This window comes from Dictyostelium purpureum (genome assembly GCF_000190715.1).
Source record: "Dictyostelium purpureum unplaced genomic scaffold DICPUscaffold_585, whole genome shotgun sequence".
Taxonomy (NCBI): Eukaryota; Evosea; class Eumycetozoa; order Dictyosteliales; family Dictyosteliaceae; genus Dictyostelium; species Dictyostelium purpureum.
In genome coordinates, this window is record NW_003519919.1 from 1 (window position 1) to 13,410 (window position 13,410).

Sequence of the window (13,410 nt, forward strand, 5' to 3'; positions counted from 1 at the left end):
ATAATAAATATTTATATGAGTGTTAAAAATTAATATTTGTGTTTATTTGAGTGAGTGTGCCAGTATGTTTTTTTTTTTGTTTGTTTTTATTTTTGTGTGTGTGGTAAAATATATCTTGTATCCTTTTTATGTATATAATTAAAATTAAACAAATCCTTTTAAATAATAATTTTTATGTTGTTTTGTATAATGTTGAAAAGGATGGTATTGGTTATAAAACCAATATACTTTTGAAAGTAAATAAATATAATTGTATACATAAATATATATAAATATATATAATTATATATATAAAGTATACTTTATTTGTTTATTTTGTATAAATTAAAATTTTATTATTTCTTTATTTTTTTAAATAATTAATATATCTTTTAATTGTATATACCCCCAAATTCATATTTAAAAAAAAAAAAATAATATGATACCATATTAAGGAATTAAATATTTTTATTTAATTTTTTATTATTTTTTTTATTTTAATAAATTATTTATTTATTTAATCAAATATTTAAATATTTAAATATTTAATTAAATTAAAAAAAAAAAAAAAAAAAATAAAATTGATTTAAAAAAAAAAAAAAAAAAAATATTTTTATTAAAAATAAATAAATTTATAATCTTATTTAAATAATAATAATAATAATAATAATAATTAAAATAAAAATAATAAAAATAATAAAAATAATAATACTTTTAATAGCTTTTATTTTTTGATAACATTTAATAGTCCATTTATTATAATAATAAAATTAAACTCTATAAAAAAAAAAAATGAAAATAAAATCAAATAAATTAAATAAAAAATTAACAAATCAACAAAATGATTTTATATCATTTGGATTTTTTCCAAACTATTTTGATATAAACAATAAAAGTTGTAATGATTTTAAAGAGTATAAAATATCAATCATTGGAAGTGATTTAAATAGTCAAGTTTTAGTCAACAATACAAATGATAAATTAATAAAAAAATCACAAATAAATAAAATAAATAACAATACAAATAATTCCACCAATAATAATATCCAATGTAAAAATATAATTGCCACTATTACTGTACCAAAAAATAAAAAACAACAAAGAAAAAGATCAACCTTAAATCAATTGAATAAGAAATTAACATGGGTATATTATTCTTATGACTGCTATGGCTCAAAAAAAACTTTTTATGATGACAACAATTCCAATTTATATCCAAACAATGTAAGTTAATTTTATTTATAAATAAAAAATAATTTTTTAACACAAATGCTAATTTTTTTTTTTTAATTTTTGAATTTAGTCTGATTTAAAATGCTCTACTTGTAATTCTGACAATGAAAAAATATTCAAACTAAAAAAAGGTTCTTTTGAATGCCCCAAATGTTTAAGCAGACCACAAACTCACCAAGAAATATAAAAAAAAAAAAAGAAAAAAAAAAAAAGAAATATAAAAAAAATTAACCGAAGATACAAAGAAACTTGTATCTATTTTTTCCAAATGTTGTTATAAATATTGGTTTTATATAGAATTTATATAAAATATATTACAGTTTAATAAACAAAAATTAAAAAATTTAAAACTAAATAAAATAATATTACAGTGCCTCAAATTTTTATACTATCTTTTTTTTCTTTTTTTGTGAAATGGGTTTAATTTTTTTTTTTAGTTTTTCTTTTGGAGATTAATAGAGTGGCTATCATTTTTGTAATAAATTTTTTTTTTTTTTATAAATTTTTTTTTTAAAAATAATATCTTATTTTGGATTTTTTCTATTATCAAATAGTACTTTGGAAATACAATAAAAAAAATTGGTTAAAAATTGTTTTAAATTTACATTCTGAACTATATTTTTTAATTTTTTCAAATTTTTTTTCAAATTTTTTTTGAAAATATCAGAGGATATTAAAAAAAATACGTTTTTTTCTTGAGGATCCAAAAAAAATAAAGTCTGCATATCATTTTAATTTTAAAAAAAAAATAAATTAATGTAAAAATAATATTCTTTTTTATTAAATAAATTTTTTTAAATATAAAATGATACAAAAATATTTTTTATTTATTTGTATTATATTTTTTTTAATAATAAAAATAAATTCACAAAGTTTAGCCGTAAGTGAAGGTATTTCTAAACTAAATTTTAATTTCATTTTTTAATGGCTTTATTAATTTCGTTTAAAATTTAGTTACTTGTTTAAATAATTTTTTTAGTAAATTAAGTGTAGTAAAACCAACAGACTATTGTACTTTTTCAGGTATTGAGTGTAAACTTAACACTGATAATACCGATTTGATAGTATATAAAATGTATGTAAAATTAAATAATTAATAAATAAATATCTTAAAACAATAAATTTAATATTTTTATTACAAAAAAAAAAAAAATTGAAATTAGATCTGTAAAACAGGTTTCAACCACTTTGATAGATGCAACAACAATAAGTTGTTTAAGTCATTTAAATAGTTTTGAGATTTATAATGGTTATATTCAATCATCATTCTTATCATATCCATATCCTAATCTTAAAACAATTATATGTCAAAGTTGTTTGGGTTCATCACTAAATACTGTATTTTCACAATCAGTTGCATCTTCTTTAGAAACAATTTATTTTTTTCAAGTACAAGTAAGCTTGATTTTCCAATTGGATTTTTCAAAAATTCAAACATTAAAAAAAATGTAACAATATTTTAATATCAATGTTATTAATAATAACCCAAGTTTTAATTATAATTTTTTTACGTTTTTTAGACAAATAGATTTCCTTACAACAGTGCAAACAAGTTTAATAACCTTAAATAATGATATTGTTGGTACAGATAATACTATTTTAGAATATTTTTATATGGATTATTCAAAAAATCTCCCAGATATGAGTAATTTTAAAAATCTTAACGATTTAAGTATTATTTCATATCAAGACCCTTTTGATTACTCAAATATAATAAAATGTGGTAACATAAGAACAATATACATGTATGTTTATCCTTATGCTTATGTTACTTTTCCACCATTCTCTTCAATTCCGCTGGGTAATAATATTGAGACATTGTTTGTATAGCTTTTTATTTATCTTTTTGATTATTAGTTTTCTTACTTTCTTTTATATTATTATAGAACTATTAAGGGTGCTTATATTACACAGTCAATGATAGATTTATCAAATTTACAAAAATTAAAAAACCTGAATATTGAGGTTTCTGGGAGCTTTAGTGTCAATAATGAACTTCCATTAATTCCTCATCCAACTATTGAAAGTTTTACAATTTCTGATAGGGCAATTAATCCATCAAAAATTAATGACCCAAAAAATTTTATTATCAATTCACCCAATCTAAAACGTGTAGGTTTTTGGTACCTGGAAATGAACTTTGACATTTCATCTTGGAAATCAACAGATTTTAAAAATTTAAAGAGTCTTGAATTGAGATTCTCAAAGATAATAGGTTCCATTGATGAAAGTTTTTGTTCAATATCTATAATGGTCAATGATAATAATCTAAGTGGAAAAATTCCATCATGTTTTTATTGTTTTAAAACTATTAATGATGTTGCTTTCAATTCCATGTTTATAAATAATCAATTTTCAAATTTTCCCCCAATTCCATTCTGTACTTCAATTTTACCCAATGCATGGTACAATGAAACCAATAAATGTAAATAATATTTTTATAAATTTTTTTAATAAAAAACATACTAATATTAACAAATTTCACTAGATTTATATATTTACGGTCAAGATATAGGTAAAAAATCAACAGATATGGTGCTTTCTGGACAATTATCAAGTATAGTAATGAGTCCAGTTATACCTCTTCAAAAATTTGAATCAACATATATACTTAAAAAAGATTTACCATTAATGTTTGATGTGACCTTTAATGCAAATGCAAGTGCAACCATACCAACCCAAACCTTTACACTTTCAACATTTCCTACAAATCCAAATGTAACAAATATTATTCCAAATGGAATAACAAAACAAATAGTTTTTAAAGGTTTATATTTTAGTTATAATATAACATCAATTAAAGTTAAATTAGGTAGTTTTGATTGTCAAGTTGTTGCTTCAACATTTTATATTATAACATGCTCAACTCCAAATGGATACGATTTTACCCAAACCAATGTTTTAACAACCATTAGTATTGATAATAATAGTCCTGGTAATATTTATCCACCACTATTAGCACAATATATGATAAATATGAATTATGAAAATAAGATATGTGCTGTATGTGGTTCCAATTCATATTGTGATAATAGCGTAGGTATATGTGTAGAGATAAAACAATGTCCAAATAATTGCAGTAATCAAGGTACATGTAATCAAGAAACTGGTATTTGTGATTGTATTCCTACTAGAGATGGAGAAGATTGTTCTAATTATATATGTATACCCGATTGTTTAAATGGTGGTGTTTGTATTGGACCCAATAATAAATGTAAATGTCCAACAAAATATTCATCATCAGATTGTTCAGTTCTATCTCATTATGTTACATCAGTATCACCATGTTCAATTAATGGTGGAAATGTAACACTTTACGGTTTATTTCCTGAAACAACATTAGAATATATTGTTAAAATTGGAATATATAGTTGTCAAGTTAAACAAAAATCAAATTCAGAAATTCAATGTTTATTAGGTCCAGGTACAGGTACCCATAATGTTATTGTTACATTATCAAATCATAGCGATGTTTATTTCACTGGTGTTGGTATTTTCAATTATTTCAATACAATAAAAGAATGTCCAAGTAATTGTACATCATCTTCCAATGGTCAATGTAATACAAATACTGGTTCATGTTTTTGCCAAAAAGATTATATTGGTTTTGATTGTTCAACTAAAATAGAATTAGAATCAACAATTCCACCTGTTGAAACAAAAGTAGATACAAATTATGGTGGTGCACAAATATACAGCGAACAAACAGCTTTTAACATATCAGTTATTGAATTAAATGAAATTTCAATCGATGGTACTGTTGTTGCTAATCATACATTACAAAATAATTGGATTGTTACAAATAAGCAAAATAATATTTATACTTTTGAACAAAATATAAACAATTTATCAAAAATAATCTATACAATTGAAGAAGTTACCAAAGAAAAAGAATTTCAATTCGGAAGTACAACTTATATTGTTCCAAAAGAATCACTCAAAATATCAGTTAATATTTCAAATTATCAATATCAAAACTCGTTAAATACACTTACATTGTCATTCGTATCGAGAGTGTCTGACAAAGACAATGGTAACAATAATAATAAATGTAATGAAAAAGAAACAGTAATCGATTCATCAAATGCAAATAATCAAAGAGATGTTAACTATATTAAAGTATTCAAAAATTCACATCAATTAATAGGTAGATTTATCAATAAAGTAATATCAGATGGAAGGGAAACATTCTTATCAAGTTCAATTAACACTATTACAACCAATAATAATACACTCGAAAACGGTATTATTTTATCACTAAATTTACCCCATTGTGAATATTCTTGTTTTATTGATCCTGGTAATTATTTTAAAAACATTTAAATTTTAAAAAAAATTGCAATATTAACAATAGTTTAATTATTCATACAGATTTCAGTGTATTGGTAACATCAGATTACAAATCGGACTGTATAAAAGATAAAAACAACTGGATAATTCCCGTAGCAGTTGTTGTACCCTGTGTTTTTGTTGTTGCATCGAGTGTAGCTATAGCTATTTTATATAAAAAGAATAGACTTAAATTAAAACTTCTCGGTATTAAATTAAAAAAATTTACATAAATTAAAGAAAAAAAATAAAAAAATTTATTTGGTAATTAAAATTAAAAAAAAAAAAATATAAAAAACTTTAAATTAAAAAAGAAAAAAAGAAAAAATATACTGACATTAGTATCTGATATATGTATGTTGTTCAAATTTCATAATGTTTTAATATATTTAATTTTTAGTAAATCATCTTTTTATTTTTAAAAATTAATTTTAATTTTTTATTTATAAAAAAAAAAAAAAAAAAAAAAATTTAAAAAAAACTACTTTTTATAAATTTCTACAATACACAATTGGATTTACTTTTTCCTATGGAAGAAATCATCTGTTTAATTTTTTAAAAAAATTTTAACAACCACTATGAATTGTGTGCCACACCCTATTTATTTTTTATAATAATTTTAAAATTTTTTTTTTTTTTAATTTAAAGTTTTTAAATTTATAATTTTTTTTTTAATTTTAATTGCCAAAGAAATTTTTTTTTTTTTTCTTTATTATTTTATCTACATACAAATAAATATTTACATTTATTTATTTATTATATCAATCAATACAATAATATTTAATAACTTAAATAGCTTTTTATATTAATAATTTACCAATCCTCTTTAATTAATAATCATAATTTAAAATAAAATGGATCTTGAAATAATTTTTTATACCATTTTAATTGTTATCATCAGTTTTTTATTTGGTTATTTTGATTCAAGATTAATTAAATTCTTAACCAACAATAATAACAACAATAATAACAACTTCAATAGTTTAATCAGAAGCAATAGAAACATCAACACCTTCCCACATCAAACTGCACCAATCAATTTTGCTTTTCCAATCGATAGACACCATATTCAACAAATTTTACAAAATCCACAAAATCAACAATCCAGAATTATCCGAATTGTATACGCCTATTATGTTCAATACTATTAGTTATGGTAAATCCTTTTTTTTATCAATTAAACGGTAAATATACATTAAAAATAACGTATTTTTTAAAAAATACTGTCATTTTATTTTATTTATTTTTCTTTTTCTTTTATTTTTCTCATGCAGTGATTAAAAATTATGGTTATTGTTTATTTTTTGATCATCTGGAAAATTTTATCCTTAAACTAATTTTTTTTTTAAAAAAGATTAAAATAGCAAATGTAAAATAAAAAAAGATAAAAAAAATAAAAAAGATTATAATAAGAAATTATAAAATATTATTGTTAAATAAATTTGAAAATATAAAGGTTATATTTAAAGAAAAATTATTATTTGTTGTGGACTCTTTCATCTTTTTTTGTTAAAATCATCATACACTATTCCATTCTTTGAGAAGAAGACATGACTCAATGGTTTGGTGAAGGTTATTGAAAAGATTTATTTTGTAAAAAAAAAAAGAAATTTATATTTAATTTTAAAATCTTATATATAAAAAAGGAATTTGACTTTATTTAAAATTTTTTTTTTTTTTTTTATATTTTAAAAATGTAAACTATCAATTTACATGATGTAAACACGTTGTGGCCATAAGTGGGCACTAGTGTTACCTTTGGCAATGTAGCCGAAGGTGTGTGATTTACCTGGGGCAATTTCAACATATGATGGTAAGTCAATTAATGTAAGACCTTCAATTAATTCACATTTTTCAACACCCCACATTTGATTTGAATTTAAACTAACATCAGTGGCAATGATTATATCTTTAACAGTACGGCTAGTGTGGTTAATAATTTCAACAGATACTTGAACTGATGGGTGTTGTTCACCGTCAACCCAATGATTGGTAACAGTTTGAATGATAGTTAATTCTTCACATCTGTAAACACATCTGAAAACACCGGCATCACAGATACATGAGTGACCTATTTGTATTTTTATAATAAAGGTGTTAATTATTATTTAATTTTTTTATAAAAAATAGAAAATAAAATTAAACACATACCTGGAGCACATTGATATCTACCACATTGGTAAGCTGAGACATTAGCAACTGCTAATAAAGCAAATAAGAAGAGAACTAAGTATTTCATTTTTTAAACTTTTTATTAATTTATTTATTTAATTAATTGTTTGTTGAATTAATGAATTAAAAATGTAAAATTTATTTTAATTTATACTCTTTTTTTTTTTTTTAATTTTCTTTTCTCTTTTATTTTTAATTAAATTAAAATTTAAATTAGTATGATAATAATTAAAAATATTAATAATAGTGATAAAGTTTTTACTAATATTTTATAAATATTTTTTATAGATTTAAAAAAAATCCATATTTTAAAACAATAATAAAAATGGTGCTAAGTATAGTGATATAGTGGTTGTTATTTGATATATTAGTGTTTGTGTGTGGGTGTGTGGGAAATTTTAATTTTTATATTTTTTTAAAAAATTGCAATAATAAATGACACAATAAATTTAAACGTTTATATTATTGGATCATATATTAATATGACCTTAATTTAGAAAATCTTTATTAAATCTAAAATAACTTGGATAATATGAGTATGTTGTGTGACTATAAAAAAAACAATTTTGTAAATTTTATTGTAATAATAAAATTTTAATCTAGAATTAATTCCATGAAGAAACCCATTCTATTGTGAATGGATCTACAGCAATCGCAGAGCAATCATTAACAGTGGGTTCTATTATTATTAAATAAATTTAATTTTCATTACAATAATAAATTTTATTAATAATAATTATAACAATAATTTATTTAAAAAGTTATTTAATAGTTACCTAATGATTGAATAAAAATCATCTTTTCAAAAAATGCTACTCTAAGTGGATAGCTTGAGCCATTACATGTACCAGTTATAACAGTTGCAATATGGGTATTGGGGATTAATTCTTTAATGGGGAACTTGGAGCTTACACTTCTATTAAAGTCTATTAAACCAATTGCTTCAACAGTAATTGTTACAATTCCAGAGTTGTTTATAGCCCTAAACTCTGTTTTCATCCCATTAAAACTTAGATAATCACGGTATCTATTCGCTGAGTTTGCAAAGCAACCATTTAGAGAAAGTAAAAATATAAAAATTATAAAAATCTTTTTTAACATTTTTTTTTTATTTTTTTTATTTTTTTTTATTTTTTAATTTATAAATTAACTAAAGTTATTAAAACAAAAGATGCTATGACAATAAATACTAACAATAAATCAAAAAATGGAAATATAAACATAATATAAAAATGTGGAAATGAAAAAAAAATTAATTTTAAAAAATGAAATTATTATAAAAAAGAAATATAATATATATCTATTTAATAGATTATAACAATTATCTTTCCCTAAACTTTAAATGTTTTAAACAAAGAAAGAAAAAAAAATTCAAAAATAAAGAAAAGTAAAGAGAAAAATAAAGAGAAAAATAAATGTTTAGATTATATGAAAATAAATTGTTTTGGGTTTTTTTTTTTTTTTTTTTTTTTTTTTTTTTTTATTATAATTATTAATAAAATTAATGAATTCAATCTCCTTCTTATAAAGTTGAATTTGTTGTTGTTGCTGTTGCTGTTGAAGTTTCATTTGAGTCCGCATTAGTTTTTGCTGGTGTTAATGAATTTGGTTGTTCACTTTTAGTAACAACTGGGGATGATTCCACTTTTGAAAAATAATTTAATAAAGAATTTGTTTGAACTGCAACCGGCTGCTGTTTCTTTTTTGAAGCTTTTGTAGGTTTGGTGGGTGATTTTGATGGTGATTTATTTAAACTATTGCTATTGATATTACTACTATTATTGTTGTTACCACTACTATTATTATTATGTAATGAGGGTGTATTTATAGTTGTACTATTACTATTATTTATATTTTCATTATTTTCTTCCTCATCATTTTCAATTTCAGTTTCTTTAGTTGGTTTTGGGATGTCAGGAATTGGATATTGTGGATCTATGGGGTGATTTACTATATCTTCACTTTCTGGTTTAATTGACCATGCTCTGTGACTATAAATACAATGTTCGTTTAATTTACCTTTGATCTGTCGTTGATTTATATGTGGGAAATTCTTTGTAAAAATTTGAACTAATTTCTTAAATGGTAATTTATTATTTTTTATAATCTAAATTAAAAAGAGTGAAATATATTAATACATATAATAATAAAACAATATCATGATTTAAAAAACATACATATAATAAAGTTGGTAGTGCTTTAATTGGAAAATCTTCTTTGATTGATGATGTTGGTTTTTCTATTATTATTGGTTCTAATTTAATTGGTGTTGGCTCTAAAGGTTGAACTGTAAATATTTTTAAAAATTCTAAATCAATATTATTTGATGGTGCTGTTGTGGTTGTTGTGGTTGTTATTGTTGTATCCATATTATTTTCTTGATCTTTTAAAATTGATAATGGATATTTTGTAAAATATGGTTCCAATATTATTGGTTTTTTTTCTTCTAAACGTCTCTTTTTCTTTTTGGTATGAATTGAATCATCCTCCTCTTCTTCATTTTGATCATTTTTTTCAATCCATGCTTGATCCTCTTCGTCTTCAATTTCTTCTTCCTCTTCTTCTTTTTCATTATCTGACGAGATTTTTTCTACATCACCCTCTAAATCTTTTTCTTCATCCCATTCGTCGTCACTGTCGTAATCGTAATCGATAGTTTCATCTTTCTTAATTGGGTTCTTGGCAGTAATAGATTTACTTCTCTTTGAAAATGTACCATAATAGGATGGTCTGTAATTGTCGTGGAATTTTAAGAGTTTCAATACGCTAAGCTTTGATATTAGGTCATGATGCATAATAGCACCTGGTAATGATTTAATTGGCATTTTAAATTTAATATTTCTTTGACCTTTCTTAGCTGGATTCACTCTTTCGATATTTGAAAAATATCTCTTCTTTTCTTGATTGGAACTTGAAATATCTCTTGGTAAATTGCTGTACGATTGTGACCCGATTGCCTCTTTAAAACTTTCTATAGATCTTGCATATGATGGTACTTGATATTGGTAAAGTTCGGTATGTGGTGGTAATTCAATGGGTTGTATAAATTGATTAGAATTTACTTTAATTCTTACTGGCTGTTGAATTGGTGTAAAGAATTGGGTAAGTTTTGGTTGCTTTTTCAACTCTTCTTCTTTGGCCTTTTCTTGCTCTAATCTTTTCTTTTCAATCTCCTCTTTTTTTCTTTCAGCTTCCTCTTCACGTTTCTTTTTTTCCTTTAATCTCTCTTCCTCCTTCTTTCTCTTTTCCTCTTTTCTTTTTTCAGCTTCCTCTTCACGTTTCTTTTTCTCTGTTTCTTTTTCCTCCTCTTTCTTTTTCTTTTCTTCTTCACGTTTCTTTTTATCATCCTCACGCTTTTTCTTTTCTGCTTCTCTCTCCTCTAATAATCTCTTTTTGTCATCTTCTTTTTTCTTTTTTTCTTCTTCTGTTAACTTTTTTCTTTTAGTTGGTGTTTTTGGTGTTTTACCAGTTGATGTTGTTGCTGATGTTGGTGTTGATGTTGGTGTTGTTTTAGTTGAATCTACATCAATATCTTTCATTTCAACATCATTATCGCTGCTATCCATTTTATAAAAAAAAAAAAAAGTACAATTGTAAAATTTTAATTTTTAATCGACATATACAATGAAACAAATGAAAAATATATATACTATTGACTTTAATTATTATAAAATATAAATAAATAAATAGATAAATAAATAAATAATTTTATTATAGTTAAATAGATTTAGTTATTAATGCTGTTGTTATTAAATTAAATATAATGAAAATTTTTAAAAAAAAAAATTTAAAAAAAATAAAAATTTTTTTTTAAAAAAAAAAAAAAAAAAGCGCCTCCCCCACAATTGTCAAGAAATAAATAAATAAACAAATAAATATATGATATATTTAATTCTTTCTTTTATAATTTATTTAAAAATATTATTATTTATTTTAATATTATTATAACATTTTTAATTAATCTCTTATTACAGGTTTCTCGAAATCTACTTTAAATTGATATTCAGTTTGAGATAAATTTGTAATTTCATAAGTTGTAGGGTCAATACGTATTGGAATATAGGTTGTACGAATATCGATAGTAGCACGGAAACCACGTTCGGATAAAACGTCCAATGCCATATCTATTGCTAATGGTGAAGAGAAAATACTATTATTTACTCTAATTAAGGCACTACCGGCAATAGCTTGACGACGAATAGTTGGAATAAATTCTTTTTCTACTACATGAACTACCGAAGTAAATAAATCTGTGTGTCTATTTTGATAGTTATCTAAACGTTGGATTAAATCTACTCTGGCATGTTGAGTTAGTTCAGTCACTAATGGTATACGTTGAATTAAATCATAAGTTTCTTGAGTGAGTTCCAATGAGGATTGATATTTGAACTCTTTGAGAATGGCCTGTTGAACCTTATCCAATGTTTTTGATGCATCGATAATTGAGAATGGAAAATGTTTTTTCAATGTTTGAAGAGTTGAATAATGATCTCTAAAGATTTTATATCTCTTTCTTGCCGCTTCTTCTGATAAATCTGTATCTCTTTCTTCCAACAATGGTAATCCTTGCTCTTTTAATTTCTTATTGGTGTCTCTTGTGATTTCTCCTCTTCTCAATTGTCTATCAATTGATTCTTTTTCTTCAACAAACAATACTGTTACTCTGAAAATAGGTCTTGGAAAGCCATGTGCTATTGGTGTATTAAAAAATGCCTTTCTCATCTCTTTCATTTTTTCATATAACGAATTGGCCAACTCTACTTGAATTGTGGTTCTTGGAAACCCATCAACAACAACACCTGATCTGTATTCTGGTTTTCTTAATTCTTCTAAAATGGTTTGAAATACAAACGAATCACTAACCATACCACCTGTTGATTTTATTGCTTTTGCCTCTATTATAATGATAATAATTTTATTAATAAATTATAATCATAAAAATTGATTGATTGATTGATTGATTGATTGATTGATTGATTGTATTATTATTTTACATTACCTGTATTATTTAATAATGATGACATTACAACTGGTGTTGAACTGATGCCTCTTACTGAACATATAAATGGAGTGTTGGTACCTTTACCTGAACCTGGTGCACCAGCAACTAAAATAATTTCTTGTGGAAATTTCATATTCTCTTTTCCATATTTTTGTTCCATTTTATTCCAAACAGTATTAAAAATAATTGAAGGATCTTTAATTTCTAAATCATCTTTATTAACCGAACTATCAATTGGTTCACTTGATGTTTCTATATTACTGACATTTTTGAATAATGGTGGAGGTGGTGATAAATAAAATCTTTTTTTATAACAATTATTGATTATTTTATTATTATCATTGGTTTTTTTATTATAACTAGTAGTATTGTAAATATTATTAAATGTACTATAAAAACATTGTTTATAATTATTTATACATAAATTTTTATATAAGGTTGTTGTAATTAGATTTTTATTTATCTTTATCATTATAATGGTGGTCGGTGAATAAAAGAAGAAATACGTAGAAATTAAAAAAAAAGAAATATTTTAAAAATATAAAACCATTTAATTGTTGTTTTTAAACTGAATGTAATAAGAATGTTAAAAAAAATAGTTTGTAATATAAAAAAAAAAAAATAAAAAAATTTAAATTTTATTTTATTAAAAAATAATTTAAAAAAAATAATTAAAAAATAAAAAAAAAATAAAA

The 13,410-nt window shown here is 22.5% G+C and overlaps 6 protein-coding genes across 6 annotated transcripts; 2 read left to right on the top strand and 4 right to left on the bottom strand.

The window, feature by feature from the left end:
* Positions 1-742: 742 nt before the first annotated feature.
* DICPUDRAFT_93244 (uncharacterized protein) lies at positions 743-1,587 on the top strand. The gene is made up of 2 exons (XM_003294525.1): positions 743-1,203; positions 1,283-1,587. The coding sequence occupies exons 1-2, from the start codon at positions 772-774 to the stop codon at positions 1,397-1,399; spliced, it is 549 nt and encodes a 182-aa protein (XP_003294573.1). The 5' UTR covers positions 743-771; the 3' UTR covers positions 1,400-1,587.
* Positions 1,588-3,345: 1,758 nt separating this feature from the next.
* Positions 3,346-5,774, top strand: DICPUDRAFT_43640 (uncharacterized protein; the record flags this gene model as incomplete). Its single annotated transcript, XM_003294526.1, has 4 exons — positions 3,346-3,637; positions 3,701-4,215; positions 4,267-5,512; positions 5,584-5,774. 4 exons carry the CDS (start codon positions 3,346-3,348, stop codon positions 5,772-5,774), a joined length of 2,244 nt encoding a protein of 747 aa, XP_003294574.1.
* Positions 5,775-7,154: 1,380 nt separating this feature from the next.
* Positions 7,155-7,822, bottom strand: DICPUDRAFT_59128 (uncharacterized protein). Its single transcript, XM_003294527.1, has 2 exons — positions 7,693-7,822; positions 7,155-7,612 (listed from the first exon to the last, which is right to left on the bottom strand). Exons 1-2 carry the CDS (start codon positions 7,778-7,780, stop codon positions 7,251-7,253), a joined length of 450 nt encoding a protein of 149 aa, XP_003294575.1. The 5' UTR covers positions 7,781-7,822; the 3' UTR covers positions 7,155-7,250.
* Positions 7,823-8,318: 496 nt separating this feature from the next.
* DICPUDRAFT_85040 (uncharacterized protein) lies at positions 8,319-8,814 on the bottom strand (the record flags this gene model as incomplete). The annotated part of the gene is made up of 2 exons (XM_003294528.1): positions 8,319-8,392; positions 8,490-8,814. 2 exons carry the CDS (start codon positions 8,812-8,814, stop codon positions 8,319-8,321), a joined length of 399 nt encoding a protein of 132 aa, XP_003294576.1.
* A 421-nt stretch (positions 8,815-9,235) lies between these two features.
* Positions 9,236-11,279, bottom strand: DICPUDRAFT_159600 (uncharacterized protein; the record flags this gene model as incomplete). The annotated part of the gene is made up of 2 exons (XM_003294529.1): positions 9,236-9,820; positions 9,891-11,279. The coding sequence occupies 2 exons, from the start codon at positions 11,277-11,279 to the stop codon at positions 9,236-9,238; spliced, it is 1,974 nt and encodes a 657-aa protein (XP_003294577.1).
* Positions 11,280-11,670: 391 nt separating this feature from the next.
* On the bottom strand, positions 11,671-13,187 carry DICPUDRAFT_159601 (uncharacterized protein; the record flags this gene model as incomplete). Its single annotated transcript, XM_003294530.1, has 2 exons — positions 11,671-12,608; positions 12,713-13,187. The coding sequence occupies 2 exons, from the start codon at positions 13,185-13,187 to the stop codon at positions 11,671-11,673; spliced, it is 1,413 nt and encodes a 470-aa protein (XP_003294578.1).
* Positions 13,188-13,410: the final 223 nt, after the last annotated feature.

Excerpts from the sequence above, each read along its gene's own strand:
- DICPUDRAFT_59128 (XM_003294527.1), bottom strand. The coding sequence starts at position 7,780 with ATGAAATACTTAGTTCTCTTCTTATTTGCTTTATTAGCAGTTGCTAAT. Across the intron at positions 7,613-7,692 it reads TAGATATCAATGTGCTCCAG|GTCACTCATGTATCTGTGAT; the intron begins GTATGTGTTTAA and ends AAATACAAATAG.
- DICPUDRAFT_93244 (XM_003294525.1), top strand. The coding sequence starts at position 772 with ATGAAAATAAAATCAAATAAATTAAATAAAAAATTAACAAATCAACAA. Across the intron at positions 1,204-1,282 it reads CCAATTTATATCCAAACAAT|TCTGATTTAAAATGCTCTAC; the intron begins GTAAGTTAATTT and ends TTTTGAATTTAG.